Genomic DNA, 14,132 nt, shown 5'->3' on the forward strand with positions numbered 1-14,132 from the left:
AAAGCACACATGCCGTTTTCTCACCGGGTCGGACCGGTCTCGTGGTCAGATAAAATCATAATTGTTCAATCATTGTTTTTCTGGATCCAGCTGCTCTAGCTGTCATGTTACTAATCATTTAAGACGATCTAACAGGTGTGACCTCGTTCTGAATTCACTTTGCAGGTCTGTTGAGCTCTGCAATGCGCTTGGCCACAGTTTCGTTTGGTTTCATTTTTAGACCTCCCTCCCAGGGCCACACAGACCAGGCGCAAGTGCATTTGCTATTTTGCAGACGTGCCAAAAATGGCAACTGCGGTGGTGTAAGATAGCAAATCCACCTGTGTGTCAGGATCCCACAGTTTTCCCATTTTTCCTGCCGATGCCTGATGTCTGTATCCACTTTTGTCTTCGGTTCAATAGCTTATAAAACATTGCTCTGGGTCCCTCTCCCTGTTGGTAGTTAATTCCACCACACGGCAACTTTTAGACATCTTTCTTTTGTTTGCTAGTCGATGGAAAGTGACAAGGAGCTCGCCCTGTGCGGTGTCTCCATGTTGTGTTGCAGTTCCTGGCTGTGGCCACTGGAGGGCAGGAAACACTCAAGATTGAAAAGATTCTCAAGCGAACTATCAGTTCCATCAGCGTCAAAACTGCAACGAATGACAAGAGATAAAAGTCATAAAGTAAAACTTTGAACTCACCAGTTGTTAAAACGTGGATTTATTAATTTAATTGGTACCAAGTTTTATGCTATGCACATTAACTTGACAAGACTTGTAACAACAACATGATGATATACAGTAGTACCTTCTGTAGCACTGTTTGGATCTCATTGTAATGCAACTTCTAAACATAAACTAAAATTGTTCTCTTTTGTAAATCAGTTTTACCGGTTTTGTGTTATTGCATTTTACTTGTATTACACTTCGAAGCACACGCACACACACACACACACACACACACACACACACACACACACACTTGTATAGACATATATTTATACAATCATGTGACAAAGAGTTTATTTACCAGACAACTTTTCTATGGAAAGACTTTTGTTTGTTTTGCGACACTTCAGAGTGGGAACGTGTGAGAGTTGGTTTGAAGCCTGAGGGAGGGTTTCATGTATCTTATGTATGTTTTGCCATGTAGAAGAAAATCTTTTAACTCTAAGCTGCTGTACTGAGCTGCTATACTCAGGTTACATAAGCCCTATTCAATGTTCATTTACAAAAAGTGATAATGATGTCCTCCATAGGGCTTAAATATATACATATGCTTTTTTTTTTATCACCCGGTCTTTCATTATGACATCCTGTAGTGGTTACTGGTAATGTTATAATTATCTTGTGGCGGTATGTTCTTATGAGTTCAATTTTATAGATGTTTCCTGCCTTTTACCACATATTAAAACTTTCACTCCAACTTAATTAAAGTGAGGTATGATAGAATTTTTTATTTATGGTGATCATTTAAAATCAAATGTACACTCAGGATTATAATTTAAATGCTAACACCTCCCTCAACAACTGTGACTTATTTGAGTAAACAACTGTAATAGTTAAAAGTGTCCCCCACGACCCTGATCGCACACCAGAACTGTCTTGTGCTTCAGGGTGTGATTGGACCTTTTGTCTCAAGTTTCTGAAATGGGAACAAACTCCAGGGATTTGGTGTTCTGCAGGTTCAAAACAGGTATTATGTGGTGTGTGCCAACAAAAGGGACAATGCAAGTAATTCTCTTGTGACATGCATTTGTACATGTTTAGACCATAATTTCTGTTTGAGACCCTTTTTTTTTGTTTCTGTCTATAGCAGAGCCGAGGTGGTCATTTAGGACATATCATATGTCTATTCACTGTAGTGCTAAGTGATATACATTACATGGGAAGTAGGCGGCTCACTTATGTTCTGCATGCCCTGAGAGTGAAAACGTGAACCACCACCTCACACAATGTATTGTCATAAGTTAATGTGGCTTTTTCCTCAGACGATTCTGTTTAAAAATTATTTGTGAATACTACTTTTTTGTTCACTTATTCTAATCATTAGTAGATGGACTAAAGAAATCATATCACATTAAAAATAAATTATTCTTGCAAGTGACAAAAGCAAAACAAGCATGACATTTAGGGTATTTTTCTTTTTGACTGGCAATTTTCTTTTCTGTCTGATATTATACTCTCAGTTTTTACCTGTGAAATCTAACCCAAGTTAATACAAGAGATCTGCAATAAAGTCTACCTTTACAAAATCCATAATGGTCAGTTTACGCTGACACTGTTGAAAATATGTGAATTTGATTAAATGTTTACTATTGTTGTTGTATTATATTGAGAGATGTTTCTATTTTCTTGTTTCTCCTATACACATATATTGGGGAGAAAAATATTAAGAACAATTCTCAATATAATGCAGTCCAGTACCACAGCATGACTTCAATGCTAATAAATAAAAGTGTCACAAAAAGAACACTACGGCAATCATAAAAGAAACATTATTGCAAAATCTTTGTATTGAAGTATTGAATTGTACTGGACTGTGTGTGTGTAGTGGTATGACCGGTGACACGGCTGACAGACTCTAACAAACACCAAAAATCTAATATAAAAAATTACAATCAACAAACACATCAGAAAGTTTATTGATGCATTTTGAATACGTTTCTGCAGTGACACTGGATAAAAATATGCATAAAAGTGGACAAATGGCATCTTAATGTGCTCCCAGTGTTTAGGAAAGAACCATGATGATGGACATTTGACAATAAAAAGACTTCTATTTCTCAACATGACTTCAGTAATCAGTTTTTTAAGCATGAATATAGAGAACTCAGAACATCCTGCAGCCTGACAGGCTGTGACCTCTCAGAGTCATCCAGCCACAAGCACACAAACATTGACACAGAATAACAATGGTAGTTTTAGTTGACATTTTTATGTTATTAAAGTTATTTAAAAAGATATAGGTACCTCTCTCAACCAAAACTGAGCATTGTGTTGCTTTACAAAGGTAGTAGGCTCATGTTGGCAGTGCTTTTAAACTTGATCTTCTTTGATCTCTTTCAGATCATCTCCATTACAGATAGATTATTGGTTAAAGAGGTTATAAAACATGTCAATGACACATAAAATCACACGTGTCTCTGTTTGTCTCATAATTCTCCCCTGTTTCTTGTTTCTGCCCAGGGTTCCCATTGGTCATCGCCCTGCATTGTCTGGATTGTGTTATGGGTTCAGGGAGTGGCCAGTCTTCCTTTCATAACCAGAGCTGGAATAAATAGTTGCTTTGGACCAGACTGCAAAGATACAATTTTCGGATGCACGGGAGCCAACAGTCTGCCACGATGTGAGTATAATTTTACTGTCCAGATAGTCTCAGAAAAAATGAAATCTGTTTGCACTGGATCAACAAAAAAATGTGTTATTAAGTTTTACAGCTGAATGAAAACATTAAATATGTGTTTCTCAGGATTTATCTTTCAGGGCTTGTTGGCTTTCTGCTGGTGCTCACAGCTGAGGCCGGAGTTGGGTAAGAAAAAATCTAATCTTTTTACATTGAAGTGTTGCTCATTAAAAAAACTGGAAGCACTGTCACTTCCACAAATCAATTTTAAAAACAATAATCAGCTCATGAAGCACATTAATGGATATATGAGGAACTGAAGATACTAATCACATGTTTATGCAGATCGTGACAAAGATGATTACTGCTGCCTCTGTGTATACCTCTGCATCTGTGCCTTTTTAAACAGTTTTCCCTCTAATTACACAGAAACTCAAGTCAGTTAAACTTCTGTTCTGAGACAAAAGAATGCCTGCTCTTCAATCTGGTTTGTGACACGGACCAATATGAGGTGAGAGAGAGCTATTCACATTTCACATGCAAGAAACTCCCAGAAAGCTCGTTCCCTCATGTTTGTTGGTGTCCCTCAGGTCCGTCGCTATGACAGTGTGAAATGGGTTTCAACTAAGGAGTCATTCTACTTCATGGAGATTGCAGCAATGAGAGCCTTTAGACGACTGTATAAATACATCACTGGTTCCAACACAAAGAGTGCGTATGTTTGTGCATCCACCTATTTATTTATGTTTTATTTAATGTAGTGGATTGTTTCATTGAGATCAGTATGCACAAGAATATAGAAAACAATCACAAGTAGCATTCAGACTGCTCGACTATAATTGTTTTAAGTCTTCAAAAGAAATACAAGATTTCACTTGCAAACTTTTTATAACTCCTCCAGTTTCTGAGGAACATAGTGTTTAAAAACAGTTTTTCCAGTCTCTGTTTCCCTATGTGGTTCAGCTAAAATTAAAATGCCCTTTCAGCTATAATTACTGTATTTATTTTGGCAGTTTTATTGGATATTCAAGTCAGAACATTTTGATTGTTTTATATTTCCGATTTGGGGTGTTGCTAAAATAACCGTTGTTTTTTTCTGAATTTTTATCTTTAGAAAAGACAATTGAAATGACAGCTCCTGTTATTGTGAAAATGTCCGAAACTCCCAAGTACTTTTGGGAAACAAATGAGTACAAAATGAGTTTCCTGCTGCCATCTGAATATCAGAAGAAACCCCCCAAACCAACTGATAAGAAGGTAAGCTTCTCTGATAAAATGCATGGCAGAAGAGTACAACACATCAGCCTTCATTTATACAAAATTGACATCATGTCTGAAATTATTCTATGATGTCGACTGTTGGCTCTGGCAGATAATGAAACTGTGCTAACTTGCAGGTGTACATAGAAGAAATTAAATCTATGAAAGTGTATGTAAAGAGCTACGGAGGATGGATGACAAGCTTGAATGACAAAAACAACGCTAAGAGTCTGTCCGACGCCCTGGACTTTGCTGGTGCAAAGTTCCAAAAAGACTACCACTACGCTGTTGGATATAACAGGTAAACAAATCACCTCTCTATGTAAAAATCAGAAAGAAAAAGTCCAAATAAAAGGAAAAAATTGATACTCTGCAATTAATTATATTTTGTGTGTGTGTGCATTTGTTTTTTGCAGTCCAATGACGCTGTTTAACAGGCACAATGAGGTGTGGTACATCGTTCAGGGTGATCCGGAGTGTTCCAGCAGTGAGGAGGTCGGGTTGACTCCTTTGTCTTGAATATCGAAAGCTCTGTGCAAAGTCAGTTTACAGCAGACAGTGTATACAGAGAGATGTTGCAGCCGGGCATTGCTTCAAAACATAATGTGCCATATAAATAACCTGCCTGTGAGAGCACAGATTTTGAAAATATAATGAATTTCAATAAACTGAACACATCATGCTCTGTTGTGAATGGTTTTACACTACCATGTCTGATGGTTTTCTCTTGCATTCAATAAAGTTACCCTTTTGCATTCATTTCTTTCAGTTGTTCTTAACCAATCAAAGTCCTCCTCTGTAGACATAGCTTAAAATGTGCCTAAAGCTGCAAGCAGCTTGTGAATGAAGCCTGCAGAAGACAACCCAGGCTCACTCCAGTTTAGAACAGTGCTTTTCAACAATGCCACCAGATGGCACTACTAAATTCAAGAACACCATTACTTACAGGGTTACACACTGCGCAGCACTACAAGCTTTTCAGTTACATACATTAAAGGTAGAATCAGCAGGCTTTGTCTGAGCTGTTCATAAACACATCAGCAAAAATACTGATGTTTCCAGTGGGAAAGCATTCAGAGCACAGCGAAATAGTGAGAAAACAGGCAGAACACAGGGTATCTACAGATACAGCCACCACCACATATGTTATGAATCAAAGGGATTATGATCATATGAGTCTTTATATTGGAAAAATGATGCATGCCTTCAAGGACTGGTGAATATTTGTCATTTCTTGAAGTTTTACCCTCAGAAAGTCTGAAAGAAGAGAGACTCAATCAGAAGCTAGACAGACAATAGCAGGCGGACTTTTTTTAATTGATGAATGTCATAATCCATTTACAAGCTAATGTGCAGGTGTCATAACCATCCACCCTTGGACTGCCCTATTGCATTGACGTCACCCTGAGCTTCCTCTAAACAGCCTGTTCCAGTTGGGCCCATTAAGGGGCAACGTATCATGTCAAGCACCATCTGTGAATGTGGAACCATGTAATCACAATCTCTGTTTTCAATAATTGGCTAATATTGTATTGTACTGAAAGTTTGGGGACTTTACTGTCCTTTCCTTGAATGCAACATTGAAGTTAATAAGATTCACAATAAGATTAAGATTTTACTTACCAAGTGTCTTTCATTATTGTAGTGATACTTTTACTTACTGTAAGTAAAGGACGTGTGCACTTCTTCCACAACTGCATAAATTCTAACACTACCATACATAAAAATACTCAGATTAAACTATAGGAAATAACATGATATATGACTAGCTGTAGTTTTTAAGTGATTTACTGCACTCTTCAGTAGACTCTTATCTTATCAGCTGAGCTCCAAGATGGCTCAGTGATACAGGAGTGATTTCACTACAGTAATGCTCCAGCAGGTGGATATCTGCCGTGGACTGTCTGGTTGGCTTGCTGACTGACTGTCTGGGTAGGAGTGCCAGTCAGGAGAGGTTTTATGACACTGACTACAGACCGAAGTCCACTTTGTGGGCCTCGAGCTACCATCAGTCCACCAGGGCTGCTGGGCCTTCCTGCCGGCCTTTCTGTGGCTCTCCTGCCGTGTCTGTCTGGTCTTCTGGTCTCTGCAACAATGAAAGTCAGGTTGGACTGACTCCGAAGCTCATGTCCCATCAGCCAGAATGGACGTACCTGGTTATCACCCACAGCAGCCGCAGCCTGTTGTCCACCATCCTAGCAGCTACTCAGATGACCTGTTAACTTTGGAAGGATCATCAACATGTGAGTACAAAACCGGTAAATAATGCACTTCTAGGCAAGTTTCATATACTGTTTAAGGTGTCGTTCTTTGAAAATTTAAGAATAACAGTGTCTGCAAATGTATATCATGAAGTAGTGAAGAACTTCTATTGATCATGTCCATGTGGAAATGATTGAAAGAAAACCAAACCTGTGACCGCTGAGCACTGATTTCTGTCTGTGCATTTTTACAACCTATTGGGTGCTTCATTTCACCACTGAAGTCTTTATGTCACAAATTTTTAAGTAGAAAAGCCTAACAAGGGACAGGGCTTGCAAATTGGCCTTGGCTAGAAACCCTAAACGTAACACACCTGTATCTTGTTGTTGTGTACTACAATGTATCTTGCATTGTCCTTGACAAATAAATTAATACATAAATAAATAAAACCCACATTTACAGAAGTAAAAACATTAAAGTGGTTCACCGTTGTGCTGGTATTGGAGGACTGGTTTCAATGTAACCAGTGATTTTGTGGAATTATGTAAGGGTCATATCAGTGATCATAGTCAAGCAAATGTGATAAGGCACTGTCTGCAACAGGGAGATGGTGCTGTGCTGCTCACTCTTCTCTCAACAGCTGAGCAATAAACCTCATTAGATGACACACTTACATGCATGTTAGCACTCAATTTATTGTTCAGCACTTTGAAGGGGCATTACACCCATAAATCAAATATAAATATGTTCCCCCTGGCCTGTAGTGCTGTTCATCCATCTAGAATTTCTATTTTTTATTATTATGCATGCATGTCACATTATTTCTATTATATTCCATCTAGTACCTATTTCTGTTTTCACTCCAGAAATATATATAATTAAGAATCTTTGTTGTGACTTGATATATTTGCTGCACTGATGCAAAACAGAAATATTGTGTTGCATTATTGTTGTATTACTGCCAAATACTATACATTAATCATTCAAACATAACATGGTTACCAGTCAGCTTTGGCATCTTTGTATTTTACTCCAAAGTAAAGAGGGAAAAAGTTGAGAAAATGGGGACGAAAAAGAAAGTTGAAGCAGGATTTGTTTTCTGGATAATGTGTTTTCAGTAGCTTGACATATCATCATAACAATCTCCATCAGCCTATCAGCACCTGTTAATCTCACCTTTAGCATCAGAAGATTGTGTCATACTGTACACTGAATATTAAATGTTGATTGTGGTCTCATTCTCTAGCTCAAGAGTTAAAGACAGAGCCAGATGGCAGACCAGACTCAGAGGAGAGCTGCCCTGTCTGTGGAGACAAAGTGTCAGGATACCACTATGGGCTGCTCACCTGTGAAAGCTGCAAGGTAAGTGACAGGGTCTGAACAATCTGCGAAAAAGTATATAATTCCATATTGTAGTACAGGTCAAATAGCCATAGTCAACTGCTATAGAGCTAAATGTAAGATTTCTGTGATAACAATAACGCACATTGTATCTGCAGAGAAGGAAGCAACAGGTTTACAATCTCTTTCTCTCTGCAGGGCTTCTTTAAACGCTCAGTGCAGAATAACAAGAAGTACACCTGTGCAGAACAACAAAGCTGCCCAATGAACCTTTCACAGAGGAAACGTTGTCCTTCCTGCCGCTTCCAAAAGTGTTTGGCAGTCGGCATGAAGACAGAAGGTACATTAAATAGTCCCAGCCCCCTAACTGAAACATACAGATATACACTCATGCCTTTGTATTCTGCTCTCAGACGACAGTGTTCCACTGACTTATCCTTTTCTCCCATATGACTTACCTAAAAGTCATAAACCAGTGGTGTAATGACCCAGATTATATTTGATGATTTTGCATTGTGAAGCAAATCTGAGCCCTAAAAATGGTGAGGGCATATTATCGGTTTCATAAACTGAATAATCTGAAAGTTTCTGAAATTTTGTTGTAAAAATGTTGTATAATTTGTTTCATGTTCTGTCAACAGCAGTGAGAGCCGATCGTATGAGAGGTGGCAGGAATAAATTTGGCCCTCTGTACCGGCGGGACAGGCAGATGAAACAGCAGAAAGTGTGTCACCAGGCAAACACTGCTCCCTACAGGATTAAGATGGAAACTACACAAATACACCGGCCCACAGCTTCAAATGACCTTCACCTAATGAACAGTCACACAAATGCTCCATTGTCCTCAGATGGTTTTCATCAGTCCCACATGTATCCCTCTGGCATCGGCCAGTCAGGCGCACCCATGCCTCTGGACTGCACCATGAATGCAGACAGGGTGCTCACTCCTCCATCCCTACCCTACCCTGGACTGTACCACCGCACCTTCCCTGCATACCTCCAGGAGAAAGGAGAAATGTCTTTTAGCTACACCTCAGCTCCCACTAACTATCCAGAACATCCAGCTCCAAACAATTCATTTTCACCAAGAAGCACACCAGCATCATCCCCCTGCTCAACACCAAGCTCCACCACCCCTCTCTCCCAGGCTCCGACCCAAACCCCAGACACCCCTTCATCGGCCACTCTTACCCCCAACTGCTCCTTCCTGAGCCAGCTCCTGGAGGGGGAGCAGGATGAGAGCCAGCTGTGTGCCAAGGTCGTCGCCAGTCTGCAGAGAGAACAGGCCAACCGTGGCAAACATGACCGTCTAAATACATTCAGCATCATGTGTAAAATGGCCGACCAGACTCTGTTCGGGCTTGTGGAATGGGCCAGGAACAGTGCACTCTTCAAGGAGCTCAAGGTGACGAATTATGACATCATAAAGTTACACAAACCTCTTCACAAATGTAGAAATCTCTAATTAGCAGTGCAAGCAGACCTGTGACATTTACTTTTACCCTGCTTTGTGTTGGGTGCTTACTAGGGGTCAACGTCTTCAATTTACAAAAACATCAAAAACATTTTGTATTTTTGCTTCCCACAGGTGGAGGACCAGATGGTGCTGCTGCAGAGCTGTTGGAGTGAGCTGCTGGTCCTGGATCACCTCTGCAGACAGGTGACCTATGGGAAAGAGGGCTGCATATATCTGGTCACAGGACAACAGGTAAAGTTTAACATTAACTACATAAAATAAGCAGCCTATGATTGTCAAAAATGTATTCAGGGATCTCAGACTCAATTAGCTTTATGGTTACATAAGTGCTACAGCGTCTCTGCTGAAAACAGCTGTATGATATTGTGACACTATCTAGCCTATACTGACATCTAGCAGCAGTAGTAGTAGTTTACAGAAACTGTACTTCTGTAATGCAGCATAGAATTGCAGTCTCTCACAGGCTACATAAAACGAGGTGCCGGACCAGATTTGGTCCATGTGTGATGTATATGAAAAGGACATTATGTGTCACTTTGGGTTGCACAGAAACTTAGATTCCAATCACCACCTCTCTCTCATTCTGATGCAGATCGAGGTGTCGACCATCATCTCTCAGGCAGGAGTGACACTGAGTGGCCTGGTATCAAGGACCCAGGACCTGGTGTCCAAACTGAAGGCACTCCAGTTTGACAGACATGAGTTTGTCTGTCTCAAATACTTGGTGCTATTCAACCCTGGTGAGCTTTTCCTTTTAAAAGTCTTGGTTATGTAGCTTTGTGACCTTTCAGTTTTGCATATTTCTTTTCATGTTACTCCCATGAATACAGCTTCTGTTGGTGTTGAGCATGTGTGCGTGTGCGGATTGTGTGTTGATGATGAATAATCCATGTGTCTTCTTTCTGCTCTAGATGTGAAGTCAGTGCAGAACCGCAGGCAGGTGGAGCAGACACAAGAGAGGGTGAACAGGGCTCTGATGGAGCACACCCAACGGAGTCATCCAGGACACTCAGACAAGTTTGGTCAGCTGCTGCTGCGGCTGCCTGAAGTACGCAGCATCAGCTTGCAGGTTGAGGAGTATTTGTACCAACGACATCTTTTGGGAGATTTGCCCTGCAACTCTCTGCTCACTGAGATGCTGCACACCAAGCACAGCTGAGAAGATGCTGCTGTGTTGTCAGGCCTTGGTGACACAAGAGTGGCACGGCCTGAGTTTACTGCTGTGAATGTTTGTACCTCCATTTTGGCCTTTCAGTGTGCTTTGTACTTTTGATGATTGTTGCAAATACACAACAAGCATGCTCTCTCTAACAGTCCTTACAGCTTCAGTCACAGAAGAGAGTGGAAAATATGTTTAACCAGGATAAGAAAATTAAGGTGAATATTTACTAAACCCGAGTCATACTTCTCCCAAGTCCCTATTATTTACAGTATTACCACAGCCGAACAGCCCATTAATGTATTTTTCTGTCAGTATTGTTGGTCAGATTTGAGATCCAAACACTATCATGACGTTTTTATGAAAGAGAAAGAATGTAACTGAAAAGAAAAAAGAAAAATGCATCACTGAATAAAGAAAATGTTTTTTTGGATATGCCTGTGTGTGCTTAAAATCCATGATGGAATTAAGTGTATTAAGATTATAACATATTAATGACCCCTTTTTGGTATCAGCCATAAAAGCACTTTTCAAAAGCGTTACTATTTCTTTTTTTTTCTTTTTTTTTTGCAGTATCCTGGTTATGTGTTGTGCATGTAGACATTTTATCCTGGCTTCAGAAACTTGGATAAGGCTTTATCCATTTTGAGACACCTGTGATACAAATGTGGCATGTAAACACCTTATCCTGGTTTCCAACCCATCTTTGTACAGACTCGTGTGCATGTTAACGCAATCAAAGGCTAGTGGCATTACCTTATGTCAACTGCACCCATTCAGAGTTCTAAAACATAAACAATGCAAATGCAAATGGGAAAATAAAAATGAGAATGAAAAAAAAAAACATAGATGACGATGATTTAAAAAGGATTTTTATTCGTCTGGTCCAGTTGCCAAGGATAGTCAAATAATGAAATGAACATACATAATGTGCTGGCACAGATTTGATAACAGAAGAGAAAGAAAACAACATAAATGTTATGACAACTTCTATGAAATGAATGAGTGATTTACCACCTTAACCAAAAGAGACATAGTAGAACCTGCAACTAGAAACATCAAATGCACCATCTAATGCAAACCAAATAAATACACCTCTGGGTGATGTGGGGGTTTCTAGGGGAGAATTGCACAGAATCAAAATATAGTGTTTAACTACCACATACTACTCTTTACAAACACATAAATACAAACATCCACTGATTCCATATACACTCCTCCACTCACACTTTTAATCATCATCTTACCATTTTTCCTAAATGCTGCTCAACATTTTTTTTCACATCTGTATTGGAATCTCATTCAAACAACACATCTGTTGGAGGCAGTCAGTGATTTGAAAGAAGACAGCTGTGCCACGACAGCTGCTGTAGTGCTAAAGACTGCAAAGGAAGGGAGGAAGGCCAATTTCCCACACATTTTGTGGTGATATTGACCTGATCACAAGCAATTGCAGGGTCAAGTGTTTTTTTTCTAATAGCATGGACAAAAAAAACAAACAAACAGCTTGGCGTTTTACATTCCCCCAGTTACGCATGAAGGAGTCTCTAGAGACTGTGTGGGGAGGATGAGGGCTGTTACAGTCCGGAATGATCCTTCATTAAGAAACCTACTGTTTACATGCCAGGGCACACAAACAGGGAATCATGTAATAAGAAACAGACTCCTAGTGACCTAAAGGATTTATTAATCCCTAGACAAAAGGTTTCAGCAATTTTCAGCTGTTTGACAATTTCTATTCATTCTCATTCACTCATTCTCATCTCAAACATACATCTCACTAATGCTTAAGCAGCAGGCTAGCTTATTCATAGCTTACAAAGGTCAACTTACTTTTTTACAAATCATTGTCAAAAAAAAATCAAAGTAATCAGCATTCAGTATATATTAAATCAGCATTGATTATCATTTTCACACAGAGCTGTATCCAAGTAATGATAAACATGATAAAGCCCTCCTTCATGTTTCCAGTCTTGATTTTCAAGATAAGCTCAGATAACATTTCAATTCATCACATGTTGAAAATGAGAAAGCAAGTTAAGAGGAAGTCACATGAATTTCATTCTTCTTTCAGCTCTCAAAGGCCGAAGCGATTTGTCCAGCAAAAACATGTCAAATAGTATAAAAAAAACATCCAGATGTCTACAGCTGAAGGAGAGTTGGAATGGAGTGGAATGCACGCACTATGGGGGCACAGGTAGTTTCTAAGTGGGCAAGTACATTGACAGCCACAGTAGCCACCACCAGTGCAGCCCACAGAAGAACAACCCGCTATATTCTGGTCGTGACCAACCAGTGAAAACACCCCTGAATGGAATGAGTGGTTAGTGTGTGTCCTACATTCATATGAGAGCAGTGTTACCTGCTATTAATTTTCAGCTGAGATCTCCTATCAGAACTGAGAGCTGAGCCACTTATCTCAGTAGACTGGAGAGAGAGTGAGCCCTGGAAGAAGAAGAAAAGGCAGCAAAAGGAAAAGCAAGCAGAATTGAGAGGGGTGGGAACTACTCTGGCCCAAAATACTGTTGTGTGGGCAAAGGCAGTGTGGTTGTCCCCTCTTTTTCTTACCTAAGAGTCGCAAAAATGGCTCCAGGGGCAGGGTAAGGCAAGGCATGAGGAGGCAGGGTGCAAGGTAAAGAGAGTTCTTCATCCCGACAGAATTAGTTGCATTACATTTTACAATCTAGGTAGACCAGGCAGGGCCAGTCAGAAGCTCTCAAGAGAGAAACTAGTGTAACTACACTGGCTGGGTGAGTGAGTGATTGGCCCGTTCTGTTGGCATGTAGAGTTGACTGGATTGTTCTCTGGGCCCAGGCTGATAGCTGGCCAAACGCCTAATCAGTCATGCTGTCCACTGCTAGTCTAACTGGGTAATAAACAATCTCAAGAGCCTCACTGGCCAAAATAGAGGACAATAGGAGTCAAGTTGGGAGTTGGTTCCCTGAATTGTAACACCCATCCTGGGTATGTCTTTATTTGGGGGTGCCAAGCTTCTTGGGAGTTCCTGGGCGCTTTTGCCAAAAGTGCCCGGGGATGGTGAAGGCGTCAACACTCATGGACATGGTTTTGGACGGGATGACAGTGAACTGCTTGCGGTCAGAGCTGTACTTGTAAATGGACTCAACCATCTCAGGCGAGATGATGCGGGGGCCGATGCCAGTGAGCCGTACCATCTCCTCAGTTTCAGGGTTCATGGTGTAAACGGCTCTGAACTGGCAGCTGGTATCTCTGAAGAGGATGAGGAAGTGATTGGCCGTGCTCTTCTCCATTTCCTGAGGACGGAGACAGAAGACACACAGGGTAAGAGCAGCTGACAACTGAAACCACAGTCACTTATAGCCTAGTTAATGTGGCTCTCTGTGTTGG

At 40.3% G+C, this 14,132-nt stretch overlaps 3 protein-coding genes across 6 annotated transcripts in view; 2 read left to right on the forward strand and 1 right to left on the reverse strand.

Moving 5' to 3' along the window:
* Positions 1-3,286: 3,286 nt before the first annotated feature.
* soul5 (heme-binding protein soul5) lies at positions 3,287-5,346 on the forward strand. Its single transcript, XM_084743934.1, has 7 exons — positions 3,287-3,330; positions 3,454-3,513; positions 3,757-3,838; positions 3,918-4,038; positions 4,442-4,584; positions 4,725-4,888; positions 5,004-5,346. The coding sequence occupies exons 1-7, from the start codon at positions 3,302-3,304 to the stop codon at positions 5,104-5,106; spliced, it is 702 nt and encodes a 233-aa protein (XP_084600060.1). The 5' UTR covers positions 3,287-3,301; the 3' UTR covers positions 5,107-5,346.
* A 1,222-nt stretch (positions 5,347-6,568) lies between these two features.
* Positions 6,569-10,887, forward strand: nr5a5 (nuclear receptor subfamily 5, group A, member 5). Its single transcript, XM_084744152.1, has 7 exons — positions 6,569-6,830; positions 8,036-8,151; positions 8,329-8,470; positions 8,772-9,535; positions 9,719-9,838; positions 10,200-10,347; positions 10,519-10,887. The coding sequence occupies exons 1-7, from the start codon at positions 6,731-6,733 to the stop codon at positions 10,764-10,766; spliced, it is 1,638 nt and encodes a 545-aa protein (XP_084600278.1). The 5' UTR covers positions 6,569-6,730; the 3' UTR covers positions 10,767-10,887.
* A 734-nt stretch (positions 10,888-11,621) lies between these two features.
* camsap3 (calmodulin regulated spectrin-associated protein family, member 3) overlaps positions 11,622-14,132 on the reverse strand; it is a 28,032-nt gene continuing 25,521 nt past the window's right edge. For all 4 annotated transcript variants that reach the window (XM_084743347.1, XM_084743348.1, XM_084743346.1 and 1 more), the window contains one exon: positions 11,622-14,038. In XM_084743347.1, coding sequence (XP_084599473.1) covers positions 13,739-14,038 — 300 coding nt within the window. In that variant the 3' untranslated portion in view covers positions 11,622-13,738. The remainder of the gene's footprint in view (positions 14,039-14,132) is intronic.

Source organism: Lutjanus erythropterus, chromosome 19 (genome assembly GCF_056507025.1).
Source record: "Lutjanus erythropterus isolate fLutEry1 chromosome 19, fLutEry1.hap2, whole genome shotgun sequence".
NCBI classification, from domain to species: domain Eukaryota; kingdom Metazoa; phylum Chordata; class Actinopteri; order Lutjaniformes; family Lutjanidae; genus Lutjanus; species Lutjanus erythropterus.